General features: G+C 53.7%; 7 protein-coding genes across 7 annotated transcripts; 5 read left to right on the top strand and 2 right to left on the bottom strand.

The window, feature by feature from the left end:
- Positions 1–95: 95 nt before the first annotated feature.
- Positions 96–857, bottom strand: BJX68DRAFT_255865 (class I SAM-dependent methyltransferase; the record flags this gene model as incomplete). The annotated part of the gene is made up of 1 exon (XM_071043115.1): positions 96–857. The coding sequence occupies one exon, from the start codon at positions 855–857 to the stop codon at positions 96–98; it is 762 nt and encodes a 253-aa protein (XP_070898183.1).
- Positions 858–1527: 670 nt separating this feature from the next.
- On the bottom strand, positions 1528–5025 carry BJX68DRAFT_255864 (putative nitrate reductase; the record flags this gene model as incomplete). Its single annotated transcript, XM_071043114.1, has 7 exons — positions 1528–2299; positions 2346–2469; positions 2515–2903; positions 2950–3018; positions 3051–3126; positions 3157–4707; positions 4992–5025. 7 exons carry the CDS (start codon positions 5023–5025, stop codon positions 1528–1530), a joined length of 3015 nt encoding a protein of 1004 aa, XP_070898182.1.
- Positions 5026–6139: 1114 nt separating this feature from the next.
- Positions 6140–7485, top strand: BJX68DRAFT_267716 (uncharacterized protein; the record flags this gene model as incomplete). The annotated part of the gene is made up of 5 exons (XM_071045883.1): positions 6140–6188; positions 6254–6468; positions 6540–6693; positions 6758–7174; positions 7232–7485. The coding sequence occupies 5 exons, from the start codon at positions 6140–6142 to the stop codon at positions 7483–7485; spliced, it is 1089 nt and encodes a 362-aa protein (XP_070898181.1).
- Positions 7486–8232: 747 nt separating this feature from the next.
- On the top strand, positions 8233–9766 carry BJX68DRAFT_255863 (FAD-binding oxidoreductase; the record flags this gene model as incomplete). The annotated part of the gene is made up of 3 exons (XM_071043113.1): positions 8233–8352; positions 8430–9597; positions 9654–9766. The coding sequence occupies 3 exons, from the start codon at positions 8233–8235 to the stop codon at positions 9764–9766; spliced, it is 1401 nt and encodes a 466-aa protein (XP_070898180.1).
- A 656-nt stretch (positions 9767–10422) lies between these two features.
- Positions 10423–13876, top strand: BJX68DRAFT_276324 (non-ribosomal peptide synthetase; the record flags this gene model as incomplete). Its single annotated transcript, XM_071048075.1, has 1 exon — positions 10423–13876. One exon carries the CDS (start codon positions 10423–10425, stop codon positions 13567–13569), a length of 3147 nt encoding a protein of 1048 aa, XP_070898179.1. The 3' UTR covers positions 13570–13876.
- Positions 13877–14017: 141 nt separating this feature from the next.
- On the top strand, positions 14018–15668 carry BJX68DRAFT_238793 (metallophosphatase domain-containing protein). The gene has a single exon (XM_071040421.1). It carries the CDS (start codon positions 14086–14088, stop codon positions 15184–15186), a length of 1101 nt encoding a protein of 366 aa, XP_070898178.1. The 5' UTR covers positions 14018–14085; the 3' UTR covers positions 15187–15668.
- Positions 15669–17930: 2262 nt separating this feature from the next.
- Positions 17931–19626, top strand: BJX68DRAFT_276321 (putative MFS monosaccharide transporter; the record flags this gene model as incomplete). The annotated part of the gene is made up of 3 exons (XM_071048074.1): positions 17931–18024; positions 18080–18377; positions 18432–19626. The coding sequence occupies 3 exons, from the start codon at positions 17931–17933 to the stop codon at positions 19624–19626; spliced, it is 1587 nt and encodes a 528-aa protein (XP_070898177.1).
- Between the last annotated feature and the right edge of the window lie 154 nt (positions 19627–19780).

Genomic DNA, 19780 nt, shown 5'->3' with positions numbered 1-19780 from the left:
GGTCCCATTCCTTGATGTCAATTAGACTTGGGCGCCGAGACCCATGTGCATATAGACACCAAGATATCCCAGCCCAAGCCCTGCAGACAACGCCCTCACACCCCCTTCTCAACACAAACCAACAAAAACGCCGGCCTATTCCTCTCAACCGCCCAATCCGGATGCTCCACCAAATCCCTCTCGGACGGCATCCACTCGACAAATTCCCTCAGTACAAACCCACACTGTAGTAAAGTCGAAAGATACGTCTGCGTAGTGCGATGATACTTTCTCACATCCTCACCCAGCCAGTTCCGCACTCGCTCCCCTTCGTCTCCGTATCCGTCCAGTAGCCACGATTCGCGGCCGGTATCGTTGTCGCGATGCCATTTGTCGGTTTTTGGGGCAGTGTATATTGGGTGTTCGATGCTGAAGATGAGCCGGGCTTTGGGTTTTAGGGCGTTGTAGATTGTTGCGAAGAGGCGGTTTATGTCGCGGATGTAGTGGAGTGTGAGGGAGCTGTAGATGACGTCGTAGGTATCTTCTTTGAGCTCCAGGATATCGAGATCCGCTCGTTGATATTCGATTTGTGAATTTAGATTGACATCTGTCATTTCTTGTGCGCGCTCGAGCATCTTCTCTGAGATATCGAATCCCTCAACGCGCGCCGCGAGACCTTCTTCCGCTGCCCAGCGACAGAACCAGCCGTAGCCGCAGCCGAGATCGAGGACGCGAGAGTCGCTAATATTAGGTTTACCGGCGAGGACCATGGCTTTTAGGAGCGGCCATTCGGGCGCTGATGAGAGACCATTTTGTGAGCGGGGGAGAGTGTTGTAGGAGGCGAAGAAGGTAGGGTTGTCGTAGACGTTCTGGGCCATTTCGGTGACTGATCTAGTCGTCTTGTCTGGAACGGCTGTGTTTCTCATGAGTGATTCTGGGCAGAGTGTTGTTGATATAGGTACCGACTTTCCGGAAAAGGTGCCCGATGGCCCTTGTTCCTGTTGGGGTTTAGCGGTAGTGGCGCATTTTTCAGAGCCAATCTAAGCAATCAGATCGGCTATAAAGTTTGCAAATTGATTGGCCCTGGGAAGCATGAATGAGATCTCCTCCGCAGCAATTTGTATGTAAAGTTGTCCGGCTGTGGTCTTTTCTCTCGGTTTGCTGGAAATTTTCGATCCGATGAATCGTAGTGCGTTGCCCACTGTCATTGAGCCACAACAGAATATCCCTCGTCAAGGCAAACCATATTTCCAGCCTGATGTAAATGTTATCTCCATGTTGCACCATTTCACTGCAAGTCCTAACCCTAACCCTAAGCCTCAGCCCTTGTAGCCCCTTAGCGCCCGGCATACTCAGGCTGGTTGTGAATTCCTGGGAGACCGCTGCCACGGAGGGAAGTTCGTTGGTATAGCTATCTGCAGTTCTTGCCGGTTGAGAATGAGTTGGTATCTAGAGCTGGAAAGTCATCTTTCGTGTGGGATGTACTAACTGACTCTATACAAAACTCGCTGGCTATACACAGAGTTCCCAAACTATTATACCCAAAATCTAGAATCCAAACAGATTCTTATCCTCATCATACCCCCAATCGACCAACGCAGGTAGAACCGCCTTCTGAATCATCGCGGGCGGCCCACAAAGCAAAGCCACACTCTTCTCATCCGGCTCAAAGCCATACTTGTGAATGATATCCTCATTCACTCGCCCCTTTTCCCCTTCCCAAGAATCACTGGGATGGCTTAGTATATGAGTAATCTGGAACTGGTCCGGATGCTGGTCACCCAGTTCCTTTAGCTCTTTGCGCATCAAGATATCGTCTTCTGACTTGTTGGAGTCGATGACGCGGATCTTGGTCTTGTCTTGCCTCTTTGATCGTAAGATTCGCACGATTACTTGGTATCCTGGTGTGACGCCCGAGCCACCGAGGACGAGCGTGATGCGCTCAAAGGTCATCTTCTTCTCGTCGATTTTGAATACCCCGTTGCCCTCGTACACGATCTCACCGGCGGGTCCTTTGATCTCGACCTCTTCGCCTTCCGCCAGGCAGTCGAGGATGTTGCTCATTGTACCACCTGGCTGTCCGGGATCTGGGTAGTAGGTCTTTACGACGAGGTCAAACGTGCCGTCTTCTTCTTCCTCAAAGACAGGTCGTACGGGTGTATATGAGCGGAAGACGAGCTGGTCGTTGAAGTGGAATCCTATTTGGATATGTTGGCCTGTTTTCAGGCCGAGCTTTTTATTCCTTGATAGTAGCTCGAATGTGTATCGTTTTGTGTCTTCGGAAAGGGGGATCTTCTTGGTGAAGCGTGCTTGTGTCCATCTGCGAGAGTTAGTAGGTGTCTCTGGGATCAGGGTGGTAGACATACTTATGCCGCTTGAGAGCAATGTCGGACTCTTGTCCGCCGGACTTCGCGCGCTGTTCTGCTTTGACTTTGGCTTCTTGCTTGATAAAGTCTTGCGTCTTCTTCGTTACCGTGCCGAGGATGCATTCTACAACTATCAGTTAACGAAGCGGCGGGCAGGGAATAAACGCACCTTGAAGCTTGGAATGCGCAAAGTCATCATGTATGCTCTCAAACTCCCCCGTCGTATCCGCGTGGACTCGCCCAGCATGTGCCATGATGGGAGCTTTCCCACCAGGATGCCAGCTCATCACGCTCGTCGCATCGTATACATTCCCATTGATGACAATCCAGCAGTCGTCTTCGGTGCTGTGCTTTTCGATCTCCTCGCGGGTGAATTGCTTTCCCGGTGTCGATGCTTGCCGCTGGCTCTCTTCTGCCTGCATCTGTGGCGATGGCTTCATCCACCCGCCTTCGCCTGTGCCGGGCTCGCAGGGGTGGCGGAAGGTGATGTATGCTGTGCCGGACTTTTCGTCTTCGGTCAGTTCGGGCTTGACGGTGTATTGGCAGTTGTTCATCATTCTGAGATTGTCAGAGTATGTCTTAAGCTTGTGGACGTTGGACTTGCCCCTCGAGGTTCCAGGTTGGGTGCTCAGGTTGGGTGTTTTTGTTGACATCCCAGCATCGCACTTTGATACTATCCGCGCGCACCAGCTGTGTGAGGCTGACATCCACATGCCAATGCAGCCACGTCCAGAATTTCTTCCCATACCGTAACGAGTAGTCGGGGTACTGCATCCGTTAGCTGCGCCTGTTGATCGTGCTTAAGAGCCACCTACCCTCCGAGCGCAATACAGCCACGAATTTCCTCCATCCAAACTAACCTCCACCTTCTGCACCTCATTTCCTCCGCCATTATATGCAAACCCCTGCAGGCGATACTGCTTCCCATTCTTCACATCTTGCAGATCAATCTTCTCCCCCTGCGCGGGCCTAACGATCAAGGAATTCAACTGCTGCTCCATGCACGCTGTGCTCGGATTGTGATACATTGTCTTGGCCAGCTCCGAGTCCCTGTCCGTGATAAACTCTGGCACAACACGGTTATCCCAGATATGGTAGTGGCTGTCGTTCTCTTTATCCGTGACCCAGATCTTCTCTAGCCACTTTACCCAGCGCCCGCCGACGTACCCTGGCACGACCAGGCGCAGCGGATACCCGTGGTCCGGTGGGAGAGGCGTGTCGTTCATCTCATACGCCAGCAGGACATCCTTCCGCTTGTTCATGACATACTCTAGCGGGATAGAGGTCTCATACTTGCCCTCACTCAGATGGTCCGCGCCCTGGAAATTCACCCACAGCCTCGACCCCTCATACTCCTTCATGAGCTCTTTGGCCCCAGCGCTCTTCAACACATCGCGCAACCGAACTCCTTTCCAATACGCACACCCGACAGCCCCAGGCCCCCAGTTAAACCCTTTACTCCGCTTGAGCATATTCAACTCCTTCCGCCGATTCCCATCACAAGCCGCAAAGACGGGGATATTGATACTCTCAAACTGATCCTTCAAATCATCCATGAGAAACGTCACATTCCTCCCCGCCGAAACCTCCAGCTTGTGGTTCTCCCAGAGGAGATGCGGGACAGCTCCATGGCTACGCACATAGTGTAGCCAGTTTGGCGTGATGAACCCCGCGTTGAATAGTTCGGTGAGATTCGCTTCGGCGTTTAGTGGGTGTTTTCCTGTGATTCGGATTAGGTGGTCTGTTCGGGGGATCCAGTTGTCGGGCGTTGTTTGGTCGATTTCGTCGATTTCCGAGGGGACAAAGTCGCTTTTTACGGGAGAGACTCCTTTGCCCGTGCTGGGTTTCAGCGAGCGCATGTAGGCTTCTTCGGAGCGGAGGAGGTGCAGGAGGGCTTTTTCTGAGGGGGAGAGTTCGGGCTTCTCCTCTTCTTGCTCTGCATCTTGGGCTTGCTTTGGTTCAGGCTCCTGCTCCTCACCCTCTTGCATCTCATCTTTACTCTTACCCTCATCATCTCCGCTCTCCTTCTTTCTCTCCTCCTCCTCCTTCTCCTTCTTCCGCTGATTAACCAGCCACCCCTGCCCCTCTTTAATATACCCCTCACTCGTATGCAGCACATACCTCCACCCCCGCGGATGCACCTCTGGCCGCCTAAGGTGAAAGTCCTCCTGCTTCGCCAGGAAATCCCGTACAGTTAACAGCTCCCCCTTATCGACCTTCTCCTGGAGTTCCCGGATCTTCTCTTCGGCCTCTTCCTCGAGCGCGAACCGCCAGTCGTCGCCCGGGTGCGTTAGCCCGGGGAAGCGGTCGTCGCGCGAGCGCAGGCCCACCCGGTGCGAGTGGGTTTTTGTCCAGTCGGGTTCTGTTAAGAGGGTTGGTTGGGATGGTTTGGAGGGCATTTTGGATGTAAAACTCTTTATAATTTAATGGGTTTGGTGGTGGTGAGTCGGGTGTGGAGGTTGGGGATTATTCTAGCTAGGTAGTAAGGTAGGTAGGTAGTGGCTGAGCGAGTGCAGGTATGGAGTCAAGGGTAAAGGGCACAGAGCTTAGCGTTGCCTTCCCTCGGGTCCCCAAGAATACTTTCACGGTCGTTATGTACCTGATTATCTATTCAAGTCATCCATCCATCCTACCCCGTCTATCCGCGTTCTATCCCGACTTGTACCATTGATGGCGTCATGACATCACCGGCGCCAACGAACGCAACGATGGAAATGCTTTTCCCCACATTCGTTCCTCAAGCCTCGAGCGAACCGGGCAGGGTCGCGAAGCGACAAGAAGCAATTGGCCAAATGCTTAGCTGTTGAGTAATGCATTTCACTGGTTCGCTGGTGGATTGCGTGGTGTGGGGAGGATGCGAGGGGAAGGGTTGGGTTTCTCCGAGGAGGTGCGAACAGTGCTAAATTAGGTACAAGCTCGAAGGATTCTCTAAACTATTCCTTGAAATTTGTTGACTGGCCATGCCCCTGCTCACTGGACGGAGTAAAACCTGCTCAAGATAGTGTTCCTTGATCCCGTATTCCCGTTTTCAGCATTCCAATAGCGAGGCCGTCTGTATAGCTACCTGGCTAGTTTGTGAATGAGCCATGTTGGGCCCCGATGGACGTCCGTGGACTATAACCCCGAAACGTATTCTAACTTGTTCATGGCGTGTTTTTCTCTTCCCTAACTTGTCGAAGTGTAGAAATTATACAATTTCACTAGCCATGCATGCTAAGCAAAACTATGGGTACAAAAGCTATCAATACTAGTAGAAAGGATTAACAATTGGTCCATGACTACACTTAAATGAACTAAGCCACGCCAGGCTTAGATTATGATTTAAAAAAAAAGCCCCCCAACAGTCACGTTGTAGAAGCGTATCTATACCATAATCATCCTGTGGCTTTATTGCTATGGACGTCATGACTGTGCTCTTGAAATCACTAAAATCTTGCTGATTAGGTGGATAGCTGGGTTGGGCAACCTTCGGGAAGACACGTATCTATGGTAGAAGCATACACTCACAGAATAACTGCATGGAGAATGCAGAGATTCAGATCATGTTGTTCTGCGCATGATAAAGTTTCCTGACGCGTTGGAATTTGGAGAGGCTGTCCGAAGAAAGTCTCCTCGAGCCACAAACTCTAGTCTGCAACCTTTGAGCTGCCATGTCATGTGCAGCAATGCTCTACTTCAAGGACGAGGACTTGCAGGTTAAAAGACTGCACTCCCCAACACCTGAATCCGTCGAGCCCTAACGATACCTCTTTCTCCATCTCAACAAACCGCCATCACAACTATCCCCAAATACCATGGCACCAGCAACCTTGCAAAAGGTTATCGTGGTATACGGTGCTACTGGTAGGCGCCTCCACTCCATGAATCAAGCCCTGAATCACTAGCCAGCTAATTAACCCAAACAAAAGGCACCCAGGGCACGGCGATAACACTCTCCTTACTGCAAAGCAAGCAAAACTTCATTGTCCGCGCACTCACCCGCAAGCCCGAGTCCGAGAAAGCACAGAAGCTGTCTGCTCTGGGTGCCGAGGTCTTCAAGGCCGACGGGTTCAACGACGACGAAATGAAGGCGGCTCTGGAGAATGCGTGGGGGTTTTGGCTGAATACTCACCACCACGACCCGGTATGTTATGTTTTATGCTTCTAGAAAGAGTCCTATCCGAAATGCTGCTTGTACTAATGTCCGTTTTACAGGCTGTGACCGATCCCGAGGGCCCAACCGATGAAGACCTTGGACGCCGACTCTCCACCCTGGCTGCAGAGGCCGGCGTCAAGGTCTTCATCTACAGTACTTGCGAATCACCCGCCCAAATCACAAACGCCAAGGCACCGGTCCCTGGTATGGATGGTATGTTCTCCATCTCCTCGCTTCCCTAGTACTACCCTAGGTAGTACCTTGCACCCCCAAGCAGCGGGTCGTCCCTCCGATCCAAGCACTCACTTCTCATTCAACGGCTGGCTGGCTGACAACTCCACTCCCACTCTCAAACAACCAGCAAAAAGCCGAGTCGAGCACTTCGCCCGCTCAATTCCCTCCTTCGACGCCGTCATCGGCGCCTGGCCCGCCTGGTATTTCGAAAACTTCCTCGACCCCGAGTACGCGCAGGCCTTTAGCGGCTTCCCGCTGTACCCGGACGCCGAGGGATACTTTACTTTCACGAGCCCTCGCATTGGCGGCCAGGGCACCGTGCAGACTGTCTCGGTTGCCGATGATTTTGGGGAGATGGTGCATGCGATGTTTCTGGATGCGGAGACGTGGGCGGGTTGCACCGTCCCCTGCATGAGTGATTCGTTTTCGTACGAGGATATGGTGGAGGCCTTTATGGAAGGTACATATACATACTCTCCCTGTTGAATATAGAGCAAACTGACGCCTGTTCGCTCAGTTACCGGAGAGAAAGCGCGCTACATCCCCATGGATTCGTACAAGGACTTCCCCACGCACGGCAGCACCGTTCTGGAGGAGCTGCAGGACGTGTATCGGTATATGCAGAGTGCCCATGGGTGGTTCTTTGGCAAGCCGGATGACGTTGCGACCTGTCAGCGGCTCAAGGATAAGGCGCGGCTGGACAAGGGCGTGGCGCCGCAGCGGGTTATCACCATGAAAGAGTACTTTGCCAAGCACTATGGAGGAGAGTGAGGTAGTATGTGGTATGCGACTGGGTTGTGGCTCAGAATATGAGGTCTGCTTTACTGTAGAGCCAGCGGCCATGTCAGGAATCCATAGGACTCGGGAGTTGCTTCTTGCTGTAGTTACTTTATCACGCCAAGTGTGGGCATTGTTTTCTGGAATCGGAAATTGGTTTGTATGTCTAATTATTAGGGTCTACTTGAGTCAACAGCGGGGCATCCTGAATATCAAAACAGCACCACCCACTATCCTGGTTCCGATACAGCAAATAAAAACTGAGACCTTGTATACGCTTCCCATGAAGTCATCTGTAAAGGCAATATGGAATATATGATTCAGCTATGAAGAATATCGAGGTTCTAGATGTCGGCACTACCAAGGGTATCCTTCGTCGTCGTGGAAAGCGTCTTGGGACGGAAGGAGTGTAATCATCATCGAGACCTGAACAGACGGAGCAACGCGTTTTCATACTTTGATCAACCCCAAAATTCCATGGACTTGACCAAGTCTAATCAAGTCGACCTGGGTCGGAGAGCGGGGGAGCAGTGGAGCAGTGGAGCGATGCATTTACCTACCTAGGGAGGGTAATGCTCAGTCACTGGATACCAGGAATTGTCATCATGCGGGGAAGGCGGGGGCTGACAGTACACTTCTAATGTGAATCCAGGCATCGAAATGCTGATCGAGCATATGGATTCTCAAAGATCCAACAAACCCCCCCACAACGAGGGAGATTGACGTCCGTTTGCACCGAAAATGGCGAACGCTCAGCAAATAAAGACCCAGCTGAATATCCAGGGAGCCATACTCGGACCCGGCGACGAAAATTACGAGGAAGGCCTAAGGTTATGGTCTGATACTTGTTATCGGCGAGCGGTACGCGGCCCCAGTCTGGTGATGATCATGATGGTGATGATGTTTCCGTCTCCTGCTAACACCCCCAATGTGCGTAGGCCGTCGTGGTCCACCCAAAGAACGCCAACGACATAGCAACCACGGTGAACTATGCAAGAGAGCATCACTTGGACCTAGCAGTCCGAGGAGGCGGCCACTCAACCCTAGCCACTTCATCGACCGACGGTGGCATCCTAATCAACCTCGGCAATGAAATGACCAGGGTGGTTGTCGATCCCGATACTCGGACTGTCACCGTGCAAGGAGGAGCAACCTGGGAAGATGTCAGCAGGGAGGTTGGACGGTACCCGCTCGCGGTCAACGGCGGCACGGTGAGTATGGTCGGCGTTGGGGGGCTCAGCCTGGAGGGCGGGTATGGGTATTATGCGCCTCAGCACGGGGTTACTCTAGATACGATCCTCGCGGCGAAAGTGGTCACAGGCACCGGTGAGATTGTGAGCGTATCGCGCGAGGGTGAGGAGCACGCAGATTTGTTCTGGGCGATTCGCGGTGCTGCGCCGACGGTTGGGGTCGTGTACGAGCTGACCTTGCAGGCATATCCGCAGCCGACTCCGATCTGGTACGGGATGAGGAGCTATCCGGCCAGCGAGGTGCAGAGGGTTACTGAAGGCCTGAATACGGCGCTCTTCCACCCCCGCGGCAAAGCGGCCGCGCAGTGTCTTTTGTATCTCTCGCCCGAGGACGGCAAGACCCCGATTGTCAGCACCGTCTTGTTCTTCGACGGCAGCGAGGAAGAAGCCCGTGCGCATTTTGCGCCGCTGCTGAAGCTAGAGTGCATCGACGACAACATGTCAATGAGGCCCTTTTCCGAAACCAACACGGTCCTTGACCCATTCGTGCCCGCTGGGGGTCGGAAGAACGAGCTCGGGTTTGACACAACCCTCCCACCACGCCCTGAATTCGTTGCAGAGCTTTTGGACTACCTCACGGCCAGCCTCACTGCGGAGCCTGATTTTGCCCATGGTTCGGTCGAGATCGACTTCTTTGACCCTACGCAAATCTGCCGTGTTCCTGTCCCGGACGCTGCGTTCCCGACGCGTGTCTGGCTCCTGCACGGGACGGCCATGCTCCAGTGGACCGACGCCACCAAGGATGAAGCATCCCTCTCGCTGGGCAAGGAGATCCTGAAGATGGCGGAGCGCGAGCTACTGCGCCACGGGCAGAGGCAGAGTCTAACAGTGTCCAATTTTTCGGGATACAATCCAGGTGCGTGACTACCAGATCTTGATTTGATTCCGTCCTGACTTTTCTGCTCGCGCCAGAAACCAAGTTATCACCTTCAGAGATGTTTGGCGAGAATGCACGTCGGTTGTTGGATGTCAAGGCCAAATACGATCCGGCCAACATGTTCAACAAGCAGAACCCTATCGTTTGATGGGAAAACGGACGGACAGACGAATTGTACTTTTGTTTCCAGACTGTAGCCAATATGTACCAAAATCAATTAGCTTCATTATTGAAAATACCATCTGAATCGGCCTTGGTGGGTAGCCAGTCCATGGTACTGTTAAAGAAGGAGCGATGGATGACCAACAACCCCATTAAGAACTTTCGATTGATCTCAGACCTCTTTGACCTCTACAAGCATCTCTTACCTCGATGGATTGATTGCGGAGTCACTTCAATAGTATTCCTTTCTTCGATCCTTGACAAGTTCTTGTAGAAAACTACCTACCATGAGGACATTCTGACATGATAAGAGTATATGAAGATCAGAGTATAGAACATCATGGGAGAACTCAAATCTACGCGACATGTGATATCATCAAAAGACAAGGAAGAGTGGATGGCTTGCTGCGATGGCACATGCACCTGCCAAATTCCAGGGACAAGCTAACCTCTGACTCATTATAATGCTTCTAGACTTTCCTCAAAGTACCGAGAACCAGAATTGGACTGGATCCATGGAGATGTTGCGGTGGTGAGATTTATTGAGCACTACCTTGGAGAATATGGCCTTTATCCTCTTATTTTCCACAAGCTGGCTTGTTAGAAACGCTCAGCACCTCCAGGATGCCTACTGAAACAACAATGGCTTGTCTGCCCGGCAACAAAGCCTCGCTGATAAAGACGGAACCCGGACTATCGTACGAGCCAGACCTTCGGAGCCTTTTTGAGAACCAGGTCCTTACGAATCCTACAGCGACCGCAATCATAAGCAATGGGCAGGCGTTATCATACACCGAACTACACACGAAATCATCATCTCTCTCCTGCCAAATCCAGACCCTGGCGCTCCGGGACAGTGCCCCCATCGGGATCCTAATCCCCAGAGGAATCAACCATACCCTAGCCCAGGTGGCCATTGTATACGCGGGACGAGCCTGTGTGCCCCTCGACACCAAGCTATCCGATGATTCGTTAAAAAGCATGTTTGACAACCTCCACGCCAGCTTCATCCTTGCAGACCAGGGAAACGCACATCGGCTGGGAGACGTTGCCCACCTCCTCGTCGACCATACTCATACAGGGCATGGGGAAGATGAACAAGAGGCGCCCAGCCCGAGTTCCCTCGCGCAGCCGCTTAGGGCACCAACGAGCAGCTGCTCACATATCTTCCATACATCCGGCACATCTGGTCGCCCCAAGGCCGTGCCACTGCCCGCCAGCGGCCTCATCAACCTCTGCCGCGAGCCCGACGCGAACTGGATCCAACGCGGGCAACGAGTCGGCCACGCAGCCAGCGTTGTCTTTGACATCTCTCTGGTTGAGATATGGGGAAGCCTACTAAACGGCGCGACGATCGTCGTGATCCCCATGGAAACCGTCCTCGACCCTCTGGAGCTCTCCAATTTCATTCAAACGCAACGCCTCGACGTTCTCCAGCTCACGACCTCTTTACTCGACGTGACAACCTACGCTTGCCCGGGGGCGTTTGCGACGCTTGATACGTTGATTACGGGCGGGGAGGCGATCAATTGCCAGAGTATCCGGGCGATCCTCAGCAGTCAGGGTGCGCCACGGCGTATTATTAATGGATACGGGCCGACGGAGTGTAGCGTGTACTGTCTGTGGCATTGTGTCTCGCGTCGAGAGGCAAAGCAGGGACTAATCCCTGTGGGGAGGCCGTTACGGAATGTAGAGACTTTCCTGGTCGATGAAGCCCTGATTCCCGTGGGGGTTGGTGAAGTGGGCGAGCTTCTTGTCTCTGGCGCAGGCGTCGCGAGCGGATACAGCGGGGAGAGTAAAAGGGCGGACAGCAGTTTCATTACCTACACTTGCTGCAATGAGTTTCCTAATATGGCGACAAGACACGTGTACCGGACGGGCGATCTGATGCGCAAGGATGAGTGTGGATTGCACTACTATGTCGGGCGCAAGGATAACCAAGTCAAGATCAGCGGGCAGAGGGTTGAGCTGGAGATGATAGAGTCAATTCTACAGGAGATGGATCTTGTTAGTACGGCGACGGTCATCAAGATCACGCCTCAAGAGCTCGGACGGAGTGCGTTTCTGGTTGCATTCTGTGTCCCCAAGTCCTCTAGTGTCACGGCGGCAGCGATACTCGAAGACTATGTTGGACGGAATCCACGCCTGGTGGTGCCGCGCTTCAAGCTCACCGAGGCATTGCCCCTGAGAACCAACGGCAAGGTAGACCGTGGCCAGTTACAGCGCCAATATACTCGAGAGACAGTGTCATCTCATGTCGGGGCCAGGCAGGGCGGCAGTCTGGCGGCTGAGTTGCGATATCTCTGGCTCAACGTCTTGGGCATACCAGACCAGGATCTCCAGCCGACTGACGACTTTATTGCGCTGGGCGGGAACTCTTTGATGGTTGCTAGTCTGATTGCGAAAATCAATCATTCTTTTGGTATCTCCTTGCGCGCCTCGACACTCTACGACAAGATGACCCTGCAAGGTCTCACGCAGCTGTTGACGACGCTGCATCGAGACGGTCCAAGGGGGCTTCCTGTTGGCGCAAATGAGGAGGATGCATGGCTGCGAGACTCGCGCTTGGGAGACCACTTGCAGCCTTCGCGCGAGAGTCCAGTAGTAACAGACTGGACGGCCGCATCTGAGGCCAAGGTCTTTCTCACTGGAGCCACTGGCTTCGTCGGGGCCTTCTTCCTCGCAGCGCTACTTCACAAACCGTTTGTCAAGCACGTCTGTTGCCTTGTGCGAGCGCACGATGCAGCCCATGGGCGCCTACGCCTGCAGAAAACTCTCCTCAGATACCACCTTTACCCATCCAACCTGGACCTGGATCGGCTCACTGTCGTCCCCGGCTCCTTTGGCGAGGCCCAGCTCGGCCTGGACACCCAGCAATACAACCACTACGCCGAATGGGCCAGCGTCGTCTTCCACCTCGGCGCCAAAGTCAACTACCTTGCAACATACTCTGCGCACCGCAAAGACAACGTCCTCGGCACAGTCCACATGCTCGAATTCGCCACGCACAAGCGCACCAAGCCAATCCACTACACCTCCACAATCGCCGCCTACGGCCCAACAGGCCATGTCCTAGGCACAAAGTTCCTCCCCGAAGACGAACGCCCCGCGTCTCACATCGCATCCCTCCACTACGATACGGGCTACGCGCAGAGCCAGTTCGTTGCCGAGACCATCGCCTGGCGCGCGATCGACACCGGCATTCCCGTCACCATTTACAGGCCCGGGTTCGTCCTGGGCCATAGTCACTCAGGCGTCTGTAACCCGGACGACTTTATCAGCCGCCTGTTCGCTAGCTGCATGGAGATGGGCGCGTACCCGATTCTCCCGCGGCAGCGTAAGGAGTTTGTCCCGGTGGACTTTGTTGTTGATGCACTCCTGCACATCTCCTCTAGCTCGTGCACAAGCGCCGGGCAGCACCTCGGGCACGCGCTCAACCTCGTCCACCCGGACCCCGCGAGCGCCATTGACGTCTGTGCGGCGTTTGCGCTTCTAAACCGCATCAGCCCGCACCGGGACCCCATGCGGGGGATCCCCTATACAGAGTGGGTGCGGTCGCTATCCCTACGGCCCGAAGACCCCTTGTACCCGCTTGTGCCGATGCTGAAGGAGAAGGTACTGGGCGACAGGACGCGATGGGAAGTGTACGAGGACATGGCCGAGTATGGGCGGGGGAACTTGCGGCGTGCTCTGCGGGCGGCTCCGGAAATTGTACGAGGCTGCGGGACTATGGAGCGGTTGTTTGAGCGCTGTTTGGGGAGTTGGTTGGGGGTGCTGAATGATAAGTAGCATATTAAGCGAGATTGTGAGAAGGGAGATGAATTTCAATGAGAAAGCTTTGCTATGCAAGCGTCCTCGTAATCAGTCTTGACACTGTTTGGATTGTCTCCGAGTCGCGCGTCTATCCCATGTAGGTGACATAGCCCAGCATCCTGGGCGATATTCGTTTGTATGTAAACGTCAATCTGTTTGTATCAGGGACGATGTAGCTTCCAGGATTATCCCAGGTAATAACAGAAGTTTACCTTGTATGTACGAGGGTGTGTCTGAATTGGACTGGCGACAGAGACTCTGAATCGTATGATCTCGATTTTCAGCCATATCAAGGTTAATTGGAGAATTCCACTCCGATGTGTTGTTAGTTATAGTTGGGCGGGTGATCCTCGGCTGGTCAGGCGGAGAGTGTTTGCTGCCGCGCCTCCCCGCCTGACGCGCCGATCGCTCCACCACCTTTGATCTTCAATCTTTCACCTCGCCTCTCCATCTTCCTCTGTTCCCAAACCATCCTTTCGGGTGCTAGGGATCATGTCAACCCCGTTCGACCGCCGTCCCTACGCCGACTACCTCCTCGCGTCGCCTCTCGCCGCCCTCGTCTATCCTCTCCATCACCTCCTCCTTCGACTCCGCGGCCCTCCCCAACTGCCTCCTCCCGACGCCCGTCCCATCCGAGTCGTCTGCATTTCCGATACACACACTCTAGAATGGACAGATATTCCCGACGGAGACCTGCTCATCCACGCCGGTGACCTCAGCAATGATGGTAGCGCCCGCGAGATCCAAGCCGCCGTCGACTGGCTGAACAAGCTCCCGCACCCACACAAGGTTGTCATCGGCGGCAACCACGACAGCTACTTCGACATTCGCTCCAGGCGTCCCGAAGACCGAGATCAGTCGTATGCCAACGTATCCTCATCCACAGCTTCTATCCGCTCTATCGATGATTTCGACTCCCCGCACCTCATCGACTGGGGCGACATCCACTACCTGCAACACTCGTCCGTCACCTTGACCTTCCAACCCCCGCCTCAGCAAGCCACCGCCTCTTCCGCTCTACTATCCTCCCGACCCCGCTCACTCACCTTGTACGGCGCTCCCCAAATACCCGCCATAATGCCACTGGGCCCAGAACACGCATTCACATACCCTCCCCACCACGACGCCTGGTCCGGCACCGTCCCCGCCGCCACCGACATTCTCATCACCCACACACCCCCGCAATGCCATCGCGACCTCTCCCCAATATTCTCCACCGGCTGCCCATACCTCCTAGCAGAGTCCTGGCGCGTGCGCCCGCGCCTGCACGTCTTCGGCCACCTCCACGCAGCCTACGGCAAGGAACCCGTGCACTGGGACGAGGCCCAAAAGGCCTGGGAACGCATCTGCACAGCGCGCCTCAGCCGCGCCGGGAAATCGCGCATCAACTCCTTCTTCTTCGGCTTCCTGCGCGACCTCTTCGACATCTCCGGCTGGGTGGATTCCGCGCGGGTCGTCGCGTATGGCATACTCGGGATCGTCTGGGCAAAGGTCTGGGGCGGGGAACTGCGTGGAGGCTGGATGGTGAATGCGGCCTGCATGTACCGGGATTCGGGACAGCTGAGGAACAAGCCTCAGGTGATAATCTTGTAGGTTCGCCCTACGTTGCATCGCATCGACACTTACAACTGTATATATGCATTTGCCTACTTTAGCGCTTTTGACTACCTGGCTGGTAGTCCTGCATAACTATTAATGGCCTGGGTATTTTACCTGCCCTTGCCTCATGGGAAATGAACCATCCTTGTTTCGGGAATTATACCTATTCGATTGAGAAAACATGTTACACCACGTTCTGTTGTGCAACCAAACAAGCTTAAATAAGGCCCCCCACCTAATAATGAAAAGACTGTGGTTATCACCTCGCAGCAACATCATGTTTATACCCTCATTTAATCTCGAGACCCCGGCGCACTCAGCACAGGACATCCACTTACACTCATCTATCACATGGCCCGCTATTATCATTTCCCAGGACACAGCAAACTCAACCTCCTCTCCTGATAACCATTGTTGCCCAGTGGAAATGCATACTTCACCACAAATGTTAAAAGTACCTACCCTTACAACTCTCGAGAGACAAAGACAAACAGGCAGGAGGAAAAGAACAGAAATCACGTCTTGTGCGACATACATAGTAGCACACTCTTAAATCCTGACAAATGCCCAATGGCCGATGGCCGATCACTTTAGCTCCCTCTCTCTCGACATACACTAGTTTGTATCTCGTCGGACTTCCGACTCGGACTCGGTACGTAGATAACCTTGGTATGTAAGGCCCCGCAGCGAGGGAGGAAGGATCTCCACCACAGTAGTGTCTCCATCAGGGTCCACGCCACAAACCCACATCCACATTTGCGGATTCGCACATTGCATAATAATAATACTTTTCAGTAGGGCTATGTACTCCGTCTGTATTTCTCGGCGGAGAGCTTGTTTGCGACAAGAGGAGAGAGGAGATCTGGCCGACTTGGCGGGAAGGTCTTGTTCTTCAAAATGCCTTTTCCAACGTGGTATTATTTTGTTAGGAGAGGAAAGTTCGGGGGAGAATGTATGGGATGCCGGATGACGGATGACGTCGATAAACTCAAACCCTTTCGCGGGCGGATTTGTAGTCCGCGTGGTTTGGATAGACCATGTTCAACGGACAAGGGTACAGTTTCTACGGAAGATATCTCCTACGGGTTGTTGCTCCAAAGAAGTGTGTGCTCCGACGGGAGATCCGTCTCGTGTATGAGTATTTAAAATGTATCCAGACAGGGCAGCAATGCAGATTATATGGCTGCCTGGATCAGATGAAACTCGACCATAGATATCTGGTTGATCGCCGTACCTACCTTATCTCGTTGAATCGGCTTGTGTCGGCGGCTAGTACTGATCTTCCGTAGACAGTGTATTGAGATTTCCACTCGAGAAAGCGATGCTCAGTCTGGCTGTTCCTGGGCTTTTTTGATATCCATATCGTGCCTTCGAAATTCACACGGGACTGGGCCCACTGTTACGTTCGCCGTGGGGGTCATCTACCTCGGTGATGAAGGTGAGAAAAGGTCTTGGGCTCTCGCATTATTCCGCACCGGGGATCTAAACTGGAAATCGATGAATGAGAATTGAGATTTAAACTGGAGATTCGATGAATGTCGGTGGATTGTGTTAGTAATGCCACATTTTCTTACCATCACACAGTCGCAGGAACCGACTGATGGTGGCTTGGATTGATCTTTGGTTCGAGATTCTATCGCATGGCGTCGATTTTTCTGGAATAATGACGATGTTGTGGTCACGAGCCTACATGCCATGGATGGATTTGACAGTATCGTCATATCCAGGGTTGAGTAGAGGCAACACATCTCTTTGCAGTATAATGGGAAGCACGGCAATCTGTGACGGCGATGACGTCCATGCAGCGAGCGAATGGGCAAGCCGAAGAAGAATCGGGAGCGGCTTCCCGAAACGCCATCCGAAGCCACCGCCGCACCGACGCCGTGGATACCGAGAGAATGGACAGGCCAGTGAGACAGCAACAGTGATGCCAGCGTGCAGTAAGCGGGTCAAACAAATAATGGCAGTTGGGGTGTTTTCTCCTGTTGGCGTTTGCAGGGTTCTCCGCCAATTCTGGGCGTGCATGCTGCTCTAAACCGTTCTCGCGAGGGTTTATAACGCAGCAAGGAGGGAGATGACATCGCGATGATGAATGCGGGTTTATGCCGAAACTGCTGCAGATGGTGGAAGTGGGTTGTGCAGCGTTTTCTCGGGCCACTTACTCAACGGGATTTCGGTCTCAAAATCTTGACGCTTGTTTCGCAGGCTTTGTTGGTCTGCATGGGCGTGTGTCGGACTGTAGGGGGGCTCCAACGTGATGTCATTGTGGATGCGCGATTGGCGACCCTGTGGAGCGGAGCGCTGTGCTAAGAAAAATGCTTAGCCCACCCGGTTCGATGCTTGCAGTTCCTTTGGCTCCACTGCTTGAAATTCGGTATATGCAATCGCAGTTGTGCACTGTGTGAGCGCTGTACGCCCGTGGATGCCAGCTCTTTGGCGACGAAACCACCGAGAGTGGATGGAGCAGTTATGCACGTCGCCACACCTGCTTTCAAGTCTCCTGTGGTTCTACGTACCCTCACCCCTCGTTTCTAGGGCTTCTGGAGAAACAGGCAGTAGAAATACCCCCGTCTTTCCCCCCTTCATTCTCCGCGTTTTATCAGTTCCTGAATTTCCCAATCCCCTTGCCTTACCTTCTTCTCGCCATCTCCTTTTCCCACAGACACTCCAGCCGGCCAAGACACACGGGTCTCGAGCTGGCTTCGAATCTATCATCGGTATCGTTCTAGACTGGCAATATGGCGCCCTCGTTCGCCGGGTTGTCGGGCAGGCCGCTGTCCCTGACAGTGTCGACTGTCGCGACTATGGGTTTCCTGCTTTTCGGATATGACCGTATGTCATCTATCTCAGTGCAGCATACTGATTGAGCAAGGCTAACGTCCACCAGAGGGTGTCATGTCTGGCATCATTAGTGACAGAGCATTCAACAACGTCTTCACCGCGACCAGGGACGACTCGACGATGCAGGCTCTCGTGACAGCAGTCTACGAATTAGGATGTTTGTTTGGCGCCATGTTCGCCCTGTTTTTCGGCGACAGGACGGGTCGACGGTGGATGATCTTCTCCGGCGCTATCGTGATGATCATCGGAGTGATCATCCAGGTCACCTCGTTCGTGGGCCACATCCCCCTGCTGCAGTTCTTCATCGGTCGTGTCATTACCGGTATTGGCAACGGCATGAACACGTAAGCTTTGAACCCTTCTTTCTCACGACACGCAATCATCGCTGACAGTTCCAGATCGACCATTCCCACATATCAGGCCGAGTGTTCCAAGACCAGCAACCGGGGTCTCCTCATCTGTATTGAAGGTGGTACCATCGCCATCGGTACGGCGATTGCCTACTGGATCGACTTTGGCGCCCACTATGGCCCGCCCGACCTCGTTTGGCGATTCCCCATCGCCTTCCAGATCATTTTCGGTATCATCATCATCGTCGGGATGTGGTTTCTCCCCGAGTCGCCTCGCTACCTCATTGCCAAGGACCGCATTGAAGAGGGCGAATACGTCCTCGCCGCCCTGGCAGGCCGGGAGCTTCACGACCACGAGACCCAGATTCAGAAGCAACTCGTCCTCGACTCTCTCCGTGCCTCGGGCGCTCTCGGCAAGAAGACCAGCTACCGTGATCTGTTCACCGGTGGTCCCAGCCAGCATTTCCGCCGCATGGTCGTTGGTTCTTCGTCGCAGGTCTTCCAACAGCTCGGAGGTTGCAATGCCGTCATCTATTATCTGCCCCTGTTGCTAAAGCAGAACCTTCATCAAGATAACGACATGGCCCTGCTGATTGGCGGTATCAACATGATCGTTTACGCCATCTTCGCTACCTTCTCCTGGTTCTTCATTGAGCGCATCGGCCGTCGCAAGCTCTTCCTCGGCGGCTCATTCGTACAGACCGTTGCCATGGTCATTACCTTTGCCTGCCTGATCCCCGGCGATGAGCAGAGCTCCAAGGGCGCCGTCTTCGGTCTCTTCCTGTACATGGCCGCCTTCGGTGCCGCCTGGCTCCCCCTCCCTTGGTTGTATCCCGCCGAATTGTCCCCCGTCCGCACCCGCGCCAAGGCCAACGCCATCTCGACCTGCAACAACTGGCTATTCAACTTCACCGTCGTCATGATCACGCCCGTGATGGTTGACGCTATCGGCTGGGGAACGTATCTCTTCTTCGCCGCCTGGAACGCCCTGTTCATCCCCGTGATCTGGTTCTTCTACCCGGAGACCGCCAACCGCAGTCTGGAAGAAATCGATCTCATCTTCGCCAAGGGCTACTGCGAGAACATTAGCTATGTCCGCGCCGCGAAGGAGCTACCCAAGCTGACGGACGACGAGATTGAGGGCGAAGCCGCCAAGTACAACTACACCCCCGAGACGGAAGCAGAGGTCGAAAAGGGCCGTGTTGGCGAGATTTCGCCTACAGGCAGCGCCAGCTCTGCTTAAGCCATCTCAAATTCATTTTCACAAAATCTCTATTTCAGAAACGAAAAGACGCGAAGGAAAGATTTGATGTCAAGCCTTGATGTCTCATTCATGTATATGATTTGATGCAGCCGCTTCCGGGTTTGATGCGCTGTGGATTGCTTGCTTTTCCGTT

This window comes from Aspergillus pseudodeflectus, assembly GCF_044049435.1.
Source record: "Aspergillus pseudodeflectus strain CBS 756.74 chromosome Unknown BJX68scaffold_26, whole genome shotgun sequence".
In the NCBI taxonomy this organism is placed as follows: Eukaryota; Fungi; Ascomycota; class Eurotiomycetes; order Eurotiales; family Aspergillaceae; genus Aspergillus; species Aspergillus pseudodeflectus.
Note: the sequence above shows the minus strand (reverse complement) of the source record. Positions and strands in the feature narration are given on the sequence as shown.